Below are 21,536 nucleotides of genomic sequence, written 5' to 3'. Positions count from 1 at the left end.
TATGGTTTGCGTAAGAATCCCAATAAAATAAATTATTTTTTTGTTTTTCAAATGTATTTGAAAACTACTGGTAATTTTTAATTTTTAGCCGTTAAAATATTAAATGCATCTAACTATAATTTCACTTTCCCACCAGAAAAGATACTGAAGTTAAAAATTGAAGCATTATTTCGACTACTTATCGCGTACACAGTCACACACCAAAAAACACACATCTTTGTAAAATCTATAGGTACGTCTAAAATGTTTTTACAACAATAAATTGTTGTTTGACTACATATTTATACGGCGTGCTTTAAGACTTTAAGAGTTGCCCAACGCTCTATAATCGGTTGCCCATTGATATCATAAATTCGGAATTATTCATAATAATACAACATTTTTTTGTTAATCAAAAAAAATTCGTTCCCCTGAAATTCCGACTATATCTATTTACGATGACCGCGGGGCGTCACGACCCCCTATACAGCTATACCCCACTTCCCTCAGGTCCTGGTCCTTTTTCAGCAGGCTATAAAACAGCTATACTCTGTTCAAAAGTCGGCGGCGACCAGTTTTCGTCGGTCAGGAGTTAGGCACTTGCGCAACATCCATTTGTCAACCCTCTCTCCACACAGACATGTTTCTGCACTCGGCAGTGCCAGTGCGTGCGCAACAACCACCTGCAGTATTCGAGTAACGCATCCCAGTGAGCACTGAGCGCAGTGAACGGTTTCTTTTTTTTTTGATTGCACTCAGAGGCTTTTGTGTATTTAATATTTAAATTTATACTTTTGTATACGTCGTGTACTATCGTCTTGCATCCATTCCTGTCATCATATCACGCTCATATAGAGGCACATAACTCAATTGATAAGCCAGGATAACTTGTAAGATTTTTGTAATTTATATGAGCATTATTGTGTACAGTGTGGTGTTTGCTCAGTTCTCAAATACACGACCTCGAGAATCATCAAAACATTTAGAAGAAGGTAATTGTATATTATTATTATCCAACCTTATTATTCAGCTCTTACTAGTGTAGTGAATCATTAAGATATTATCAGTGGCGGTTTTGGGGGTGAGGCAAGTGAGGCGCCGCCTAACCTAAAATGTTAAGTAAAAAATACTATTAAAGTTTTTTTGGCCCACCGATAGCATATGCATATATTGATATTAATTTTTAACGTTTTTATGATTTTATTTGAGAAAAAAATCTTCTTTGCCAAGTTTAACAATATAAATTATTATTTATTATATTGTAAATGGTAAATCATTATATTATTTAGTGTTTATTACCAAAAATATTGATAAACCGATAAGAAATGTATGAAATAATTATTACGTAAACAAACGCTAGTGTTTCAACCGGCGGCAATGTTCCGATGACGTCAGTAAGCACCGTTTAATTCCGCCTCAGAGTATGTACTATTGTGTACATGAATTACACACACAAGCGTATGTACGCGAATGCACGCAACTATTAAATAACTAGAGTTGCGCATGCGCAATGATCATTGTGAGGCTCAACTAATATCGCCTTATGTACTAAAAATAGACTAGGTATACAGGAATATATAATCAGCCGGCATTTCAACGTAAAAACACATTATCAGTAATGATGTTATTGTTACAATCGAGACTCGGGACAGTTTTCCGTTGTAATATCTATTGATAATAATTTTATATTTATCATTAGTGATTTCTGTCTTGACGTCTTGTACGAATGGTCGCTTGTGTCTTACACTTTTTCGGTGATTCCGGTTCGTCTTAACGTCTACGTTAAAATATATGTGGGAGTGCTGCAGTTTTTTGTAATAAACATTATTAAATTAATTACTGTTGGAGTTATGACGTACCCAGTGACAGACGTGGTAGTTATGTTGTTGGAGACGCCGTTTCGACGATGGAATTCTGATAGTAAAAATGATTTAGTAAAAGTGGGTAAGCCTATTCCGATTTTGTCAGCTTTGGCTCCTGACAAGAAACTAAGTAAGGTATTCTGTAGGTCATTTAATCCAAATTTTTATCAACAACACTTGGTTATGCGGAAGTCATTATATACAAAAATTGTTTTGTTGGCCATGTTTGTTGTTGGGTAAAGTGAAGTCTGTGTGGATTTTTTTTATGTTTTTAAATTAGATTTATTGTGAATTCTAATTTTGTATGGGGGGGGGGGGGGGTGATACATAGGTTGCCTCACCAAAAAAATACTACCAGAACCGCCACTGGATATTATACTATAGTCTATAACTAGTGTTTGAAGTATAAAATATTTCATTTTAAAATATTTCACTACATGGTGAAATATTTCACAAAAACGTGAAACATTGTATTTTTTTTTGAAAACAAATTATAATGATTGTTTTTTATCAATTATTAATAGTACAGTCCATGAGTTCATGGTATAATCATTGATATTAACAATATTAATGCAATGAGTGCCGTGGTTGACATAATATACTATTTATACTATATTAAAAGTCTTGTTTTTGGCTCTTTATAGCAAAAATTGGTTTTTTCCTCAGGAATTGCTTATCGTCGACGACGATGCAAGGATGGTTCTATTATTGTGAATTGTGACTAAATATTATTATTATTGTTTATTAAACGCCGAAACGGCACTTTTACATATTATTACAAATATGTATGGTGTAATATGCTTGGCTGCTTGGTACCTACTATCGTAGTACTAATAAGTAATAGTAGATAAGTGGCTGCCAAGATATTATAGATGCAGGTCGCAGACACTTTATTTGATGTTGAAGTCGTGGTTGTTGAATAAATAAAAGACAGATGTTGTTTATTGTGAATTTTATTATATTGTTCGATAATTTTCCAAGTCCAAAATAATGTTGTACAGAGTGACGTGAAGGTGCTTGCACTAATGGGTGGTAGTACACGTCTGAAAACAGGCCGATTCGGGCTCCCTTTTATATGAAGTTCCCCGTTCCCCTATAGATACTGTATCTCGGCTCACGGATGTGATTTGTGTGACCATCGTTCCAGCCCACGCATTTTATGACTTCCCAGTATAATTCTGTGTATTAAATTTAAAATAATCATTTTAATATCATTTTAATATTTTTATAATGAATATCGTCGCGTACAGCGTTGTAATAAAAATAATCATTCTATTGTTTCATATTTTAGATTCTGAGCGAAGCGATGAATGTATTGATTCTACAATGATGTGTGTTTTTTTTTTATTTTTTTTTTTTATTTTTTTATTTTTTTATTTATTTTTTTATTTTTGTGTCTGTCATCACCTTTTAGGACAGTAAAAGTGCTTGGATTTTTTTCAATAGTAACTTTTCTGATAGGAAAGTGAATCTAGTTGGTACTTTGGGGGATCAAAAGTAAAAATTTCCCAGTAGTTTTCACAAGCGACGTGAAAAATTAAGGAAAAACGGGAATTTTTACGCAAAATCTGTTTTCGAGAAAATCGATTTTGGTTTTTGGTGTAACTCTAAAACAAATTACCGTAGGGACATGAAATTTTGAGTGAATGTTTATATTAGCATTTTCTATACACCATAAAATTTTGAAAATATTTTGACTCTTTTTGAGCTGTTTACGGTCATTGTCAGTTTTCAATTTTTTTAGTTTTTTTTTCTATAAATATCAATAAAATTTTATCTGTTGAGTAAAAAAGCTTGAAAATTTAATAGAAGGCTCTTAGGTTATTGTTTCAAAGGCAGATGAAAAAAATTAAAAATCCTTAGTCACAGTTTTTAATTATAAGCATTTAAAGTTAAAATTTTGACAAAATACGGAAAAATCACGAAAAATAGCAAATTATTTTGATGAGAATTCATAAAAATTTTTCTTTTTAAATCTAAGATTTGAAAATGTAATATAAGATTACTCATAAGTTTGTCTACCTTTATCAAAAAAAAAATGTCTAGAAGAAACTTAAATTAAATTTTTATGAGCGTCTGAAATTTATATTTTTACAACATTTGATATTCACTCGATTTCTCATGTAACAATTTTCTTATTTTATTGTAATTAAAAAACGAATGACTGTAGATACTTGAAAATTTCACTGAATGTTTATATTAGCATTTTCTATACACCATAACATTTTGAAAATATTTTGACTCTTTTTGAGCTGTTTACGGACATTGTCAGTTTTCAATTTTTTTAGTTTTTTTTTCTATGAATATCAATAAATTTTTATTTGTTGGGTAAAAAAGCGTGAAAATTTAATATAAGGCTCCTTTTATATCGTTCTAATAGCAGTTGAAAAATATTAAAAATACATAGGCACAATTTTTTTTTATAAGCATTTAAAGTTCAAATTTTGACAACATTTATCAAATTTATAATTTATTAATTATTTTGTGGTTAAAAAAGTATAAAATGTTTAACTTTTATGGCTAAAGATTGAAAATTTAAAACAAGGCTCCGAGTAAATAGGTTATATATAAATTACTTTATTCACAATAATATCATCAAATATACTTGGTAAAATCATTGGCTGACTGACCGTTTTCGCTCAGAATCGTTTTTCTTATACAATGATATTATATCATTGAATTCAAATTTAACACCATCCATTACAGTGACCCACTTGTAACCTACTGTACAGCAGAGCGACATCCACTTATCCACCTTTTAGATTCTGAGCCAACTGATTTTCGAAATCGGTTCAGTAGCTTCGAAGTGTATCCCGAACATACTAACAAACGCTATCATTTTATAGTATAGATAAAAATGAATATTTGTATGTAGATTAGACCTCTGGGAAGAAGATAGGCTAATTTAAAAAGTGTTAAATTTGTTTTTTTTTTATTCATTGGATTTTAGTACGGTTGCGTTAGGTTTTTGTATTAATTGATCATATTAATCCTCCGAAGGTGGAATTAAGTAAAAATGACAAACTTTGTACAATTTTCATACTTTAGAGTTAAATCATACACTTACGTACAAACAGCACGGGGTCCGGGATCTACCACAGGTAGATTGCCTACCTGATAATACACTGCTGCGAATCAGAATTTTTATTCCGGGCAACAGAAAAGTTAAGATAAATTTTGAACACCATACACCATACACCGAATATTAAATAACGAATTGAACAAAGTTTGAGTCATATAGAATTGGTACATTTAACGGGCAACGAAGTTGGTAACGAAGCTAGTAACTTTTATATTATAGTTTCTAACTAGAAAAATATGCATGGTTTATTATCATAAAATTATTATTATTATAGTGAATAGACGTCTGACGACAATAGTGTACCTATAGATATTTAATATTTATCATATAATCTTTTAATTTTTATAATAATTATTAGTGTACGAACGTTTATCGACATAGTACGTGCTATATGCCTATGTAGTATAGACGTATAGTATAGCATATGTAATCATGGGAAAACATAGTGCAAAAATACATAAAGTGTTTAGAGAATTGAGCGACAAAAAACAAAATAATACTATTAAAAAAACTTGTAATTATTGCAATTGGACCACAGTTAAAAACGCAACTCGTCAGTTAAACCACATTTTAAAGTGTAATAAATGCCCAAAAAATATAAAAGACGCCTTTCAATCGGATTCAGGTATGTATAAATATTATTTTTTAAATCTATCAGTTAACGTTAAAACGTTTTTGAATCCATGAATACCACTTTCTTACTGATAGTTAATAGTTTTAGTGTTTTTATTTAATGGAAAAATATATAATGTTATTCGTAGATTTAAAACCGTTGAACGTCACGACTCACCATGTAAAATCGTACAAGTAGACATTATAGTGGCTATAGCCTATAGGTACGGTGATTAGATGTCCAGATATTTTTTTTTTTTAAGTACATAATATTATAATTTATATTATATAAAATATATTACCTACATTAATAAATTATTAACCTTTATTTATTTTGAAACTTAACATATTGACTTAATATAGTTTTTAATCTTACTTTTCAATAAATCATGTGAGTTTCATGACTAAAAACATAACTTCACTAATAATAAAATTTAATCAACTTACAATCAACACCTTAAGTAGGTACCTATTTAGTTATTAGATTGAATTTACATTTATATTTTTAGACCACACATTACATAAATCAATACAAATATTAGTTATTTAGTATTAATAACAAAAATTAGTCATAACTCATAATAATATAAATTATAATACATATATTTACCAATTATCATATTTTGTTATTGTCTTATTGATAAAAACTAAAAATGTCTACAAATTTATCAATTCGGGCCATTTAAATCGTTTTTCCATTTGCAATTTTTTTACAAATCAATACATTTTTATGTACTGAAGTGCTAAGGCTCTTATTCAGGACAGTAGTACAAGTTTTCAAAAGCAAATTGGTATTGTCTTTATAAAGTCACTAACAGCCAATAGGTATATCTAGTCACCGTAAAGCCTATTGTAAATTGTAATCCTGATAATATAATGATATATTCTTTGTAATTAATAGGATCTTTCCAATCAGTGAATGATGTAGAAAATACTGATGATACCATTGAAAACAATATATGTGATGAACCTGAGCCAACTTCAAGTTCAAATAACTGCAATACGTTGTACTCTTGGATCACTAATATCAGTACCACGTCCACCCCTAATAAAGAATTTTAACGAATAAGGGATAGTACTTTATCTGATACAAAATGCTTGTCTGCAAGTTCTTTTAAATCATCTACTTTGAGTAATATTTCCACGATGCAAACATTTGTTGATAAAGTAACTAAGGATGAAAAATTAAAACTAGACTCAATGTTAGCAAAAGCTATCTATCCAAGTAGATCACCTTTATCACTTCTTGATAATATTTATTGGAAGAAACTGTTTGAAAAAATAAGGCCAGCTTATGTATTACCTTCTTCTTATCAACTATCGAATACACTTTTGGACAGTGAAGTTAATGGTATAAAATGTTTTGTTGAGAAACTTATTGTTGGATCACTGTCTAGGGTTGATGTGGGTGTGATGGTTGGTCGAATATTAGAAATGAAAGCATTATTAATTTTGTAATAACAACACCCAAACCTGTGTTTTATAAATCTCTACCCACTTTAACTGAAAGACATGCAGGTAATTATATGGCAAAAGTAATGATAGAAATTATTGAAGAAGTTGGACCAGGAAAAGTATTTGGAATAGTAACTGACAATGCTGCTAATATGAAAAAAGCTTGGCGAGAAATAAATAATAAGTATGAGCATATTATTACAACATATGGTTAACATATAGGTGGAGTTGCAGTTGTCAATAACATTAGAAGACGACACGTGTTACACGCAATATTTAATGAAAAACAAAAAGAATCGAGTATAAATAAAAAAAAATCGCTGATGTTGCCTGTTCAAACCAGATGTGGTTCAGTAGTAGTTTTTCTTAAGTCTTTTAGCTAATAAACAAATAATACAACTCTTAAACATAGATGAGCGGTGTGAAGAAGACATTATACCAAGCGTGAAACAATTTTGGGACCGTATAAAAAATTTACACAATTTTTTAAAGCCCATAGCATACTGGATTACAAGAATAGAAAGTGATTTACCAAAACTCAGTATTGTTCCAGAGATATTTGTTGAAATTAAAAAACAATATGATACTTGTATAAAAAATGTTTCTTGTTTTGAGACTGAAAAAAATATAATTAAAAATAAAATTCAATCAAGAAAAGAATTTAGAGTTCAACAAATTCATTTAGCTGCAAATATACTACATCCAAAGTATCGTGGAAATAATTTGACTGCAGATGAAAATATTGAGGCTGCTACATTCATTCATAGACTATCTACAATATGTTTGGATCGAGGTTTGGATATTGATGAACAGAAAGTCATGTATGATTTCGCTCAGTATAAGGTAATATTAAAAAATGATAGTTTTTTCAATGAATCTTTATTTCTTCAAAGAGATAAAATAATAAATAAGTAAAATATAAATTGTAGTAAATAACATTTTCCATTTTGTTAATAATTTATTTTTTAATGTAGGTTAAAGAAGGGATTTTTTCAAATACCTATGTATAGGAGGCGTTTGTCAATTTAGAACCAATTGTGTGGTAGAATGCTTACTGTTCATCTACTGAACTTTCAAAGTTAGCCTCAAAGATTTTGTCACTACCTGCTACATCAGCTGCTTGCGAAAGAACATTCAGTACATATAAAGATGTGCATTCGTCCAAAAGAAATAGACTTACCAACAGCAGAGCAGGAAAATTAGTTTATGTTAAACACAATTTAAAGGTGAGATTAATCAAACATAGTTTGTATTTTCATTTTTATTTACAGTATTCAATTTAAAATATATTTTTGTTGGTAGTTGAAGGAAGAACAGGAAAAACAAGTAAATCCACCGCTTGCCCAGCAAGATTATTATGAAAAATTGTTAAGAATTTGAAGAAGACAGTAATAATGAGCTACAACTAGAAGAAATTGAAGAAGACAGTAATAATGAGCTACTAGAAGAAATTGAATGTGAAGACAATACTAAAGAGAGTGACTGTAGTGTTATAAGTGTTAATTTGGAAAATGAAGAAGAACAGAACTCAGACATTTATATAGATAGTACTGAAATAGATGAACTTATGAATATGATAAATTCATAAAATAATATTATGATAACTAATTATATTATGTTTATGGTTTTTATTTATAAAAATTATTATATTATAATAATTTATCAATTCCTTTTAGGCTTTAGGTATATCTACTAAACTAAACTATATTCAGTAGTTATCTACTAGTTATCACTAGTATTACTATCAAAAACTTGGCCATTTACCTGCACACCACATTTATATTTGTATATATAAATCTATAATAAGTATTTAATTTTATAAAAGTGTATGGTACACTAATGTAAGCATTCGGTATACTTAATATAGACATATAGTATCATTTAAACATTTTTGTATGTTTTTTTATCAATTTAAAAATGTTGAATACTATTTTAAATGTATAATACCAAAAAAACCATCACTAATGAGTAGGTAATGGGTAATTAGTGATTGGTTTCAGTAGTATAAAATTATAAAAGTAATTTATGACAACTACATACATAAAAATAAAACTTTTTAAAAAAAAAACAAAATGTATTAAAATACTGTAATATTTCAGACATTTGAAATATTTCATTTTTTAAATTTCATGAAATTTTCAAACACTATCTATAACTAATTTAAATTCGTTTTTGTTTATAATTTTATTTTACGATATTACAATATTCAGACGTACAATAACGATTGACCCACAAATAATTTTCGTTACTATTCAAAGAATATTTACTGTGGAAAATTAAACTGTTCACTATTATTATACCTACTTAACTTAACTTTTTATGTACAACTATACTCAAAATTGATCATAATTTAAGGTATTCTTATAGAAACCTAAAAATCTAAAAATTTTACATGTGCATTCTTATTTTTATAGGCATTTATTAAGTTTAAATTTTGACATAATTGGATATTTAACTTAAAAATAATGGTTAGTTATTTTGTTGTAATTCAAAAAATATTAAGGACTTGGAACTTCTTGTCACTACTAGTAATTAATAATTATAAACAATGGTAATATATATATATATATATATATGTAATGGGCAAAGTAGACTTTCAAGCAATGTTTACATTGCCCGGGCATTATGGTACTGCCCGATTATGACGGGCAATGTAGGCAAAATTATACATTGCCCGGACTGTATAGTATTGCCCAGTAAAGCTTGGGCAATATAAACCAAAATTTTTCATTTTATAATTATAAACCTTTCTAATCTTATCAATCTTGTTAATTACCTTTTAATTGAATATTATTACCTTAATATTATTTTTTTTATTTACTATTACATTTTTGATCACAATTACATTGAACAATACATAAATAGGGGGACGGAGTGGCCGACACGAGTTCAAATCCTCGGCCATGGGCGGCATTTTTCTTCGGACAAGTCACGGTGTCCGGAGAATGAGTGCTGCCATCCCCCACCCGGGCATGGCAGATACCTATAGGTACCTAACCTAACCGTATACGGGTGCCCACTTGAAAATCTGCCAAAAACTACACACACGTGTTTACCAACCAACAGTATCCTCCCCTACAAATAAACAAACAAACAGCTAATGGCCATAGTTGCTGGGCTTAAATGATCAATTAAAAAAAAAAAAAAATACATAAATATCATGACTTAAATTATTTATTTTTACAAGTATTATTAGAATGACATTTTGAATTGCATTTTTTCCCTGATGCCTTACATTTACATTTTTTGTTTAAACATTGTTGAGTACAATTACATCTATCATAACCCTGTCCTCCTAAATTTGAATATTTCCTCGCTGCTTCTCTCAGTGTAATATGTAGTTAGATCAGGCACCTCCTCTACAGAAACCAATTTTTCTTTGCACGTAATAAACTGGTTACGACTATATGTGTGTTTCAACTTTCCTTCGGTGGTTCCTATCTTATACTTATCATCATGAACTATAGTCTATAACCATAAATTAAAATATTAAAATTATATGTATTATTATACTTAAATTTATAGTAAAATTCGTGTTTTACCTGATAGGATAACTCCAAGAATACAACGAAGGTCGCTTCGAGCTTGTAGACAGACTACATCAGGTATTTTGATTTTGACGGTTTTACCCACTTTTCCTTCACAAAATCTTTTTTTCGGATGCTTCATTCTTTCGTTTCGCTTGAATTTTTAAGTTTACGACTGACTGTTCTTACAGCAGTTATTTATTTATTCTATTATCTATTTTTTTCTTCATTATTTCTTCATTAATTTTCTCCAAACATTGCTTCATGTGGGCTGCATTTTATTCCATGATGTAAGGATCGATTTTTCATGAATTGAAAAATGCTGTCTGGGTGGTTTCATAATATTATACTATGAGTTCTATACTCTCATACCTATTGGCTATTACTATACCTCAAACCTGTCCTCGCTATACTTCTTCTTAACTAATTAACACAATAAAAAAAAATAAATTCACTTAGCAAATATTAAGTTAATAGCTCAAGTTACAATGTCCAATTTACTATGGGCAAAGTGTACTTGGACCGGTCAAAGTGTAACCCTGCCCGGCCAAAATAGTATTTTAATGCATTGCCCAAAAACATCGGGCAAAGTTTACATAGACCGGGCAATGTAAACATTGCCCGAAAGTCTACTTTGTCCGTAACATATATACATATATATTACTTTACACAAAAACATTTTCAAATATTGATTTTGATTTTATGCTATTTATGCTACGAACCTATTCACACATGTCTACGACAATATTGTCATATTCCTACTTTATTATCTATAAATATTGCATATACAGTCACACAGATGTTTATATTATAATATAGACAATATTCATTGTTATGTCCTTTCAAAATAAACTGTTTCATTGGCTCGGACGACACCCATCGACCATCGGCCCGATCTCGACAAAAGCATTCTCCCTGCGTACGCTTTAGGTGATATTCATACAATCATACGTAATGAGCTATATAATATTTGTGTGTCTTTAAATAATAAATGTAATTTTTGAATATCTCTGATATATAAATATTAATTGTATTCTTAATTAGTATTAAGTTATAAGTAATTCAATATTAAACCTATTTCTTCTTCTTTGGTTTATCGAATATCTGACAAGTGTTGAATTAGGGTGAGTTAATTAATTATACAAATAATTAAATCCTTATATGTATTATAATATATTATGTGTATATGTATTTACGTGTGTGTACACACATATTATACATAGATAAGAAGGTAGTAACTTAAAATGTGTGTACGCAATATACATAAATATTAAAACATAATATTATATGAGTAAAAAGAGGTAAATACGTACATATTTATTAATATTAAAATTTGGACATTATGGGCCAGATGAAAAATATTTCTCAAAATTCCGAGACTACCCAATCCGGCCCTGTTAAGACTTATCCTAAAGAAACAGTTCAAATAATAATTATTAAAATAATCACATTAACAAATTACTTAAAATATTACTTTTAGATATTACTTCATGAATTATTATATCATTATCTATTTCCATCAAAATTGATTTTTCTATAGACTTTAACGTCAATGATTTTAGATCATCGTTAGTCATAGAGTTTTTCAATCTATTTTTTTTTAGATATTTAATACAGTGTTTGGAACGTTCACTCAAAAAATAAATTCGTTCACGTTCACATTCTTTGAAAATATGAATGCATTCATTTTGTCGGTCATTTAATTTATTTTATTTTATTTTTATGTATCGGTTAAATACGAATAAAAAATCGTGGAAATCATAATAATATTAATGTTGTTTTATGTCCAGACGTGCCCACTAGAATTTCATGAATTTTATTTTAGATTCTGAGCGAAGCGATGGATGTATTGATTTTACAATGATGTGTGTTTTTTTTTTATTTTTATATTATTTTATATTAGCATTTTCTATACACGATAACATTTGAAAATAATTTGACTCTTTTGAGCTGTTTACGGACATTGTAAGTTCTCAATTTTTTTAGTTTTTTTTTCTATAAATATCAATGAAATTTTATTTGTTGGGTAGAAAAGCGTGAAAACCTTATGCAAGACTTCTGATATATTGTTACAATAGCAGTTGAAAAATATTGAAAATACATAGGCACAATTTTTTTTTAGAAGCATTTAAAGTTCAAATTTATAATTTAATAATTATTTTGTAGTTAAAAATGTATAAAATGTTCAACTTTTATAGCTAAGAATTGAAAATTTAAAACAAGGCTCCACGTAAATAGGTTATATATATAAATTACTTTATTCACAATATTATCATCAAATATACTTGTTAGTATCATAGGCTGACTGACCGTTTTCGCTCAGAATCGTTTTTTTTTATACATTGATATTATATATTTATATCATTGAATTCAAATTTAACACCATCCATTACAGTGACCCACTTGTAACCTACTGTACAGCAGAGCGACATCCACTTACTCATCTTTTTATAATTCGTAATATATTATATACCATAATAGTATTATTAATCAATATTTCTTAAATAATAAATAAATTTGAACGTCTTAAAAATTGTTCAAATTCATTGATTATATAAACGTCGTTCACGTTCACGTTCACGTTCACGTTCTATATGAAAAAAAAAATGAGTGACGTTCACGTATCGTTCACTAAATATGATTTTCAACAAATTCGATTTTGGTTTTTAGTGTCTAAAACAAATGACCATAGATACATGCAATTTTGACTGAATGTTTATAAAAGTATTTTCTATACACCATTGTCAAAATATTTTGACTTTTTTATTATAAATATTTAAACGTTTGTTTAATATATATATATATATATATATTCCAGGCACGCACCCAGAATTTTTGATTGGGGGGGGGGGGGGGCTTAATAATTTTTCTTTTTCCCTTACACGCAAGTAAACAATTAAAACTAATTTTTAAATAACCACTTTTGTTTATTATTATCATATGTTATATGATATGTTATATTATTATGTATTTAATATTTATAACTAAATATTATGACAAATGAATTTAAAATTTAAGTTTCCTGGGTCCATTTTCAGAAAGAATTTTTAATACTTTGGATTCTTTAATTTGTATTTCTCGATGTATGTGGAGATTTGCCAGACCATTAAACGTGACTGTCCCATTGTGTTCCGGAGATAGGTTTTAATTCGCCGTAGTGTGGAAAACGATCTCTCAGCCGTACTTGTACTTACGGGTAACGTTGCAATTATTTTCAAAAGTGTAAATACTGATTCAAATATTTTAATATCACATAAATTTAAACCATCAATTGCGTTTAGCGGTAAAGTATAACCACAGTTTTTATTATCATTGTTATCGTAGTTAAGAATCAAAGTCGACCGTACGTAATCGTTATAGTATCTATAAATCTAAAAATAATTTTTAACGAAATAAAAATCGACGATAGCCACCATAGAGTACCTATATTGATTGTCACAAACCTTATCGCGTAGTATTGAACTATTATGTATATATTATATGTGTATCTAACATAATAACAACATTTTAAAATAAAACATTATCATTTATCATTGTTATACTATATTTTCTATAATAATGTGTAATTTAATGAAAAAAAAAATTTTGGCGGGGGGGGGGGCTTAAGCCCCAAAGCCCCCCCCCCCCTTGGGTGTGCCACTGAATTATATTCTGTATCTACACCGTTTGAAATATCGAATTAAACTACGTAAATAAGTCCTAAACTGTAGCCACAAGTCCACAATATACCATACCAGTTTTTCATTAACGTATTCAAAATGTTTTCCATAGGATATTCTAAGGAATTGAAAAAATAATAGTTTTATAATACAATTAAATCGAATTTTTTTTTTTGCTACCTAATATAGATGCTTCAAAATATTCCCAATACTGAAACGTCGAGAGACAAACAAGCGAAAACAAATCTGAGGCCAGTGCATAGACATAATCTACGGTCTATGGTGTCAATTTTGAGCGACGAAGACGATGACAGTAATTCTAATTTGGACATTCACGATGGCAAATTGGATGATTTAACGAAATCAGTCGTCAATTCAAACGTAAGCTATTATTAATATACACTGCTATTATATAAAAGTAATAATTTTCACTTTTCCAATGGTGTACCCGGCAAGATTATTCAATTGTTATAAACGTAATAATAATTATTAATTAATAAATTAGTAAAATTAAAACTAGGAAGGTATTGTAACAAACTTTATTTAATTTTAAGCTATTATACAATATATAGTAATACCTATACATAATGGTAGTCGGAAAAAAAAATCCCGGAAAAAAAATACAAAATCCCCTACTTATATACCTAATATAATTGTACATCATAAAATACTCATAACTCGCTTTAAATTTAAAATATAATATAAAGCCTATAACATTGTCTAGATAATAATCTTAACTTTAAATTTTATAAGAAGTCAATTCACTCCAGTGGCGTATATAGAAATACTTTTTGGGGTGGGTTATATTATAATATGATTGACTATTAAATGATACGTTAATTTTACAATAAAATCTAAACAAGTTTGTTACATGTAATTATTATAGTCGTTGAAATTACCTCCTACTAAATATAAATAATTGTGGTGTTATTACTTTTTTCGTCTAGATAATATTATTTGTTATTACTTTTAATTATAAAATTGATAATTGTAGTATATTACATGCTCGATTACATATTTTTACTTGAGTTATAAAATCATTTTATGATTCATAAATAGGAATACGATTAATTTTAAAAATATTAACTCATTTATAATAGGTAGGTATGATATTATTTAATTTCAGTATATAATATTTGTCAAATTGAAATTCAACTTACTGTACTTTTAATTTTTATTACCAAAGGGTATACTTATCCGTTTATCAATAAATAAATAAATATTTATATAGCAATATCTTATAATATAATATGTACCTATTTATCAATATTATAGTAATAAATTAATATTATAATTCAAATTTTATATATTTTTATTATTATTAATTATTATTTTTGACAGCTTTACCCAACAGTACAGGTCAGGTATAAGGATTTTTTCCAGGGATTTTTTTCCAGGTATTTTTTTTCCTAGATTCTACATAATACCATCGATTAAAATATATACTTTATGATAATACAAATACATTAAACTATATTATATACTATGAATCATAAATGACATTTTGTAGGTGCCTATTATAGTGTATATACAAATATATACATATAATAATATATTATAATGTAGAACATGAACATGTCCTGAGTCGTGACTGATCAACGTAGAGCCTAAACTATGATAGCTATTTTGATAGTAGGTACACCATTATCAGTGGTGCATTAAGAAATGGTTTTCAAAAATTCGCATTTTAAAGATGTGCTCACATAGTCACACAATGATTTTGATATAACTCACAAAGTAAATTGTATATTTTTTATATAAATGATTGCCACTGCAGATTACATAAAACGGGCCATAGCAAATACGGGGTCAGCTAGTATAAATGTAAAATATAATATGATATAATACATATTAAATTATATAAATAATTAACAATGTTAATAATTATAAATAATAACATATGTTTGCTCGAAGCAATAAAAATAATAATCTACACACTGTGATTTTTTACAGTATTGCACTCATTATTTCGAAACCAATTTTTATAATTTCACAAAATACGCATCGGTATTCGGTGTGTTTCAAACTTAGTCCATATATATATATCAAGATATCTTTATTTTTTTATGTATATGATTGCAATTTGAAAATACTTATTACTTATTAGTTATTACTATGGCCAACACTTGTATGCATTTCATATTTTTATTGTTTGGTAAAAAAAATAGCTAGTTTATACCAAAATTTGTTTTATAACCTAACGATACTGTATACGAAATTTTATTTTGCATATTTTTGCATATTATGGTATTTTTGCATTTTTAGGGTATATTTTAGCATTTAGTATATTTTTGGAGCATATTTAAGATATTAAAAACTCGGGAATAACAAAATATTAATTTGTTTCACTCATATACCTTATTATGGGTATTTCAACTCATTTATGAAAAGAAGTAAAAGTGAAAACTTTTAACACTAGTCGTGTCAATAGTTACATCTCTCATGTTTTTATTTAACTTATTATTTATTAATTATTACTTTAATTTTAATTTTTTAGTTTTTAATATTTTTTAATACCACACATTTTTGTAAATCATTATTCATTGGCAATAATTGTATTATAGTATAAATTGTATAATACATAAAAAAAATAAATATTTAATCATTTTTTACAATTACATTTTTTTTAGAGCATATTTTGGTAATTTTTAGAGTATAACTGTATACATATTTTATAGATTTTTAGGGCATATAATTGTTGGTCTTAGTTATTAGTGGTTATTATCTATTTTATACCTAGAGCTGTAATTTTCATAACATTTTTCAACTTCTTTCAATTTTTCATATATTTTTTTTCTCTACGACTTAAGTACTTATTATACCTACACACATAATTTGGTATCTGGGATATCAAAAGAGATTGGTAAAATCTTGGTAATCAATTGTACGTGCGAGAACACAAAGTTAATTTTTATACAATATGTTTTAAAGTTTCACTATTGGTTACTTTCATTTTTTTGAATACATTATAATAATAACAATTAGCGAAAATTGCTAATTACTTTGTACACAATAAGGGAAACTTATCATGAAGGCAATAATAATGAGCGCGTTGTCATATATATCTATAATAATATTGTAATTATTGTTCTTAACTGATATTATTTATGTATTTAACAGAAATCTAAAGAAATTACAAAATGTCCGTTACAAGTCAACAACAATAATAACGACGTCAATGACGATGACGACGACGACTACGAAACGGCTGAATCATACAACTCTACAAAGTCGAGTCAAAAGCTTAAAAAAGTCAACTATACGAAAAAACGTCGGGAAATTTCTGTGAAATATTGTACCAGCGATAGTGATGATGATTCAGAATATAAACCGAAAAGGAAGAAATTGATTCTGCAATCAACATTGAAGCCTTCGGTTTCAACGCATCGTAATGATATCGGAGTTGACAAGCGTACATCGAATATTATCAACAACAATAGTAGCAGTAGTTGTAGTATTTGTGATAGCGATACAGACGAAAACGATGAAAAATCAGACCAAAACTTGTCTAATATTTTTAAAGATAAAAATGTAACGGGTTATTTTAATTGCATGAAATCTGAAGATGAAAATGAATTAGAAAAAGAATTAATGGAATTACGCAGACATTCACTTCGCCAAACCTGCGTCAATGTTAACGACAATATATCGACAAAATGCAAATTTTTCATTAAAAATTTAAAAAATTGTCAAACAACAGCTGAAGTTGATACTAACCATATGCCACGCAATTCTGATTTATTGAACCATATCAAAAACATGAAAAACCAATTTAAATCTGTATACGAACCAAAACGGACACGACTCTATAAAAAATTAGTCAAAACTCCTGAACATTTAAAAGTTTTTAATCTCAAAGAAGGATATTCCAAAATTACAGCCGATGAGGGTATGGTAAATTTGTTCAACGCATTAAATTCGTTTGAAAAAAAGTATCAATACAAAATCAAATTTGTAAAATCTAAATTGGGCGATGCACTGCAACGTTATACTGCCAATCGTGATATATGCATGGATGTGGTTCATTTAGAATCAAATTGCGAAGAAGATTTGTTAAAATATAGATTGTGTTATGGTGCTATTCCGAAAACGTATATTTTGGAATTAGAAATTATCGTTTGCCGTCTTTTAATGGACAAATTATACGACGAAAGCAAAATATTAACCGACAATTTAAAGCAATCGGAAAACATGGATTACGATTTACTAGAAGGGGAATTGGAATTGCTGATTTTCAATTATTGGCAAAAGTCTACCTGTGACATGTTCACGTACAAGGAACATTTAAGTCGTGAAATGAATAAAAAGGTGTTCTATTATATGTACAAACAATTAGAAACCACTATTACACGCAACGATTTCGGTAAAGATGAAAATCGAAGAATTATGTTTATAAATATTTTGAAACTTTATAAATCGTACGCTGCTTTTGAAAACCATACAATATTGACTGCTGCGGGTTTGGCTTTTGTGAAAAATTTTGCGAGTAAATTGTTACCATTTATATGGAATCAATATGAGTTGTGGTCAATATTTTTCCAAAAATTCAATATGCACAGCATGGCTTTTGAACATACTATAAAAGATTTGTTAGAGAACCGAGACAGTATATTTCAATACCTTTTCACTCGGGTGTCGGAAATCGATCAATTTAATATCTATAGATCTACGAAAAGCTTATGGTATTATGGTATTGAACAAAAGATTAACTCCTCTGTAGAAGTGGAAGATACAATTATTTCCAAAACCGATGTTGTTAATTGTTTAAGTTATTATTTCACTACACCAGCACATGTGCCTCGATCTCTTTGCGTAAAATTGGATAATTATTATTTTCTTTACATCGATTTATTCGTATCGTTCATTATCAACAGCAATTTGTATAAATATCAAAAAAAATTAACGGCCGAAAATTGTAAGCATTTTTTCATTTTAAACGACAGAAAGTATCACGATTATTATTTGCAAAATTTCATTCCTACTTTTGAAACTACGCGCATGGTAACCGCTATGAAGACCATGCTCAAAAATCAGCTAAACACCCGTCTAGACGGTAACCTTACATGTAACATGAAGATGAAAGCGGAGGTGACGTATATGTTTTTTGAATTGGTCCATCTACATTTAAACTATACCCTGACGCCCGCGATGCTACGTGAAGGTCCCGCTCTCACGGGCATACAGTGGGCAAGTATATTTATATCAGATTTAGATAAAATGGAAAGATTTTATCTAGAAGGGTTGCGATGGGAAGAAAAACCGTGGATGTTGGGCGGTACGACTGATGATTTCAATTACGATCCGGAAACCGATGATGTGGACGACCCACTAAAAAATCTGTGCAGTGCTGAGCTTTCGATCGATGATGAATCCGACGACGAGGAGTACGGGTACGAGTATAGTACCAAATTCAGCGCATCGACAGACGAGCAGACTGATTTCAATTCGGACAATAGTGAAGCCGAAGGTTCAGCAATGGTGAACAATAAGACTTTAATCAAAAAGAAGTTAAAACGACTGATGGACGAATGTCAGCATCTCGGACAAGGCAACGATCATAAAATATTTAATCGGAAATTATCAAAAAAAATACCGGACCATATTAATAAAAAAGATTATCCTTATAAATCAACACAAATAAAACTAGAAAAACCCGATATGAAGAGAAATGATGTTAGGCCATTCCAAGTCAAAGTGAAAAAACCGCCAGTAAAAAAGTTAAAAAGTGTACAGACATTAAAATCAGCACGCGGCATGGTCGAGGATGGTGTTTTTGACGTGTACAAGTTGAAAAACGACGAAACGCACGTGATTACTCCAGAAGGAGTCAAAGTGTTTGGACTGTTTTCTAAAAGTAAAATTAATTCCGGTCATCGTTCCTGCAGAGGTTGTACCCTTTGCCCAGACAGAAAAACCGCGAAGTATAATATATTGGTTTCGGAAAATGTAGCCGTGGCGTGTTGTTTGACGTGCATTGAAGTCGTGGCCGGTATCATTAAGACAACCAGATACACTTTTGAAAAATTACAAAACGTAATGAAAAAACGCATAGATTTTAGGTTTAAGTCACCAATATTGTTCGACAAACACCGTCAAATTTTGACCAAAATCCCTCCAATGTTGTCGCATAAAGATATGAACACTCATACGTACAACAAATTTGATCCTAAATATGGGAGACGTTTGCCTACAGTAGACACCTACAACGATTATTGTAAATTTGAAGATCGGCAATATTTAGTGTCTACTGTAAATAAAAAATAATAAAAAAGTGTAATTAATTTTAAAATGTAAGTACCAATTTTAAATCCTTTTTATATAGGTACCTATGTTTTTTTTATTTTGATATAATCACTTTTTTGTTTGTGTAGTATTCATAAATTTTTTGTAACAACTAATAACAACTACAACGAAAAAAAATAAAAGCAATCTATAAGTATAATATTACTAAAACATATTAGGGATCTATTCTTATTCCAAGTCTTGAATGACTTTTTTTTTATCTGTCTATATTATTATTTTAGGTGTATGATTTATAGTAGTACAGTAGTAGGTACCTATATAATTATGCTATATTATAGTGTACACTCATATTAGTGTAGATTTATATAAAATAATTAAATATGAAAATATGAACATTGTATATTAATACATACATTTTGTATACAAATATACATATCTTAATATTTAATTATTTTATATAAATCTACACTAATATGAGTGTACACTATAATATAGCATAATTATATAGGTACCTACTACTGTATTACTATAAATCATACACATGAAATAATAATATAGATAGATAAAAAAAAAGTCATTCAGGACTTGAACACATTTTATACAAATATACAATACATACAACCTACCTATGTCAATGTGGGTGTACAATATAATAAACTTCTTATATTAAGTATACCTACTCTTTTTATTTGTTATTTCTTAACCTTTTGGTAACTAAATATAAGATGTTTTTTTTTTTTTTTTTACTGTAAAAGCATCAATATTTTACAAATTATTTATGTTAATTGGATCATCATATTATGATTATAATTATTAATTATAATGACGATTTATAAAATATAAAGATATATAAAAATATGTTTTTGTTACAAAAAACACCTTGTATCAATATAATTTATCCATTTCTATAATATTATTTTTTTCTTGTAATTTATTTAAGAACTTATAACATTAATTACGACAAAATATAAATAGGTAACAACATTACAGCAATCAGTCGTGGCGATAAATCCTTGGTGACTAAACGGCTTTGACCTTTGATAGTGAATCTAACTAAAATTACCAAATAATTATTTTAATAATAATATTAAAATGTCATATAATGTTGTTTTTTCCA

The 21,536-nt window shown here is 28.5% G+C and overlaps 1 protein-coding gene and 1 long non-coding RNA gene across 2 annotated transcripts; both read left to right on the top strand.

Moving 5' to 3' along the window:
* Positions 1-471: 471 nt before the first annotated feature.
* Positions 472-20,721, top strand: LOC132944256 (uncharacterized). The gene is made up of 3 exons (XM_061013508.1): positions 472-971; positions 14,366-14,557; positions 17,297-20,721. The coding sequence occupies exons 2-3, from the start codon at positions 14,366-14,368 to the stop codon at positions 20,438-20,440; spliced, it is 3,336 nt and encodes a 1,111-aa protein (XP_060869491.1). The 5' UTR covers positions 472-971; the 3' UTR covers positions 20,441-20,721.
* Positions 6,362-8,838, top strand: LOC132945339 (uncharacterized). Its single transcript, XR_009664550.1, has 3 exons — positions 6,362-7,833; positions 7,965-8,216; positions 8,293-8,838. It is a non-coding gene; the product is annotated as an uncharacterized LOC132945339 (long non-coding RNA).
* Positions 20,722-21,536: the final 815 nt, after the last annotated feature.

Source organism: Metopolophium dirhodum, chromosome 5 (genome assembly GCF_019925205.1).
Source record: "Metopolophium dirhodum isolate CAU chromosome 5, ASM1992520v1, whole genome shotgun sequence".
Lineage (NCBI taxonomy): Eukaryota > Metazoa > Arthropoda > Insecta > Hemiptera > Aphididae > Metopolophium > Metopolophium dirhodum.
This window is presented reverse-complemented; position numbering and strand designations above follow the sequence as displayed.

Bases quoted from the DNA above. Each gene is read 5' to 3' on its own strand.
- LOC132944256 (XM_061013508.1), top strand. From the start codon at position 14,366: ATGCTTCAAAATATTCCCAATACTGAAACGTCGAGAGACAAACAAGCG. The intron at 14,558-17,296 runs GTAAGCTATTAT...TGTATTTAACAG, and splicing joins AATCAGTCGTCAATTCAAAC to AAATCTAAAGAAATTACAAA.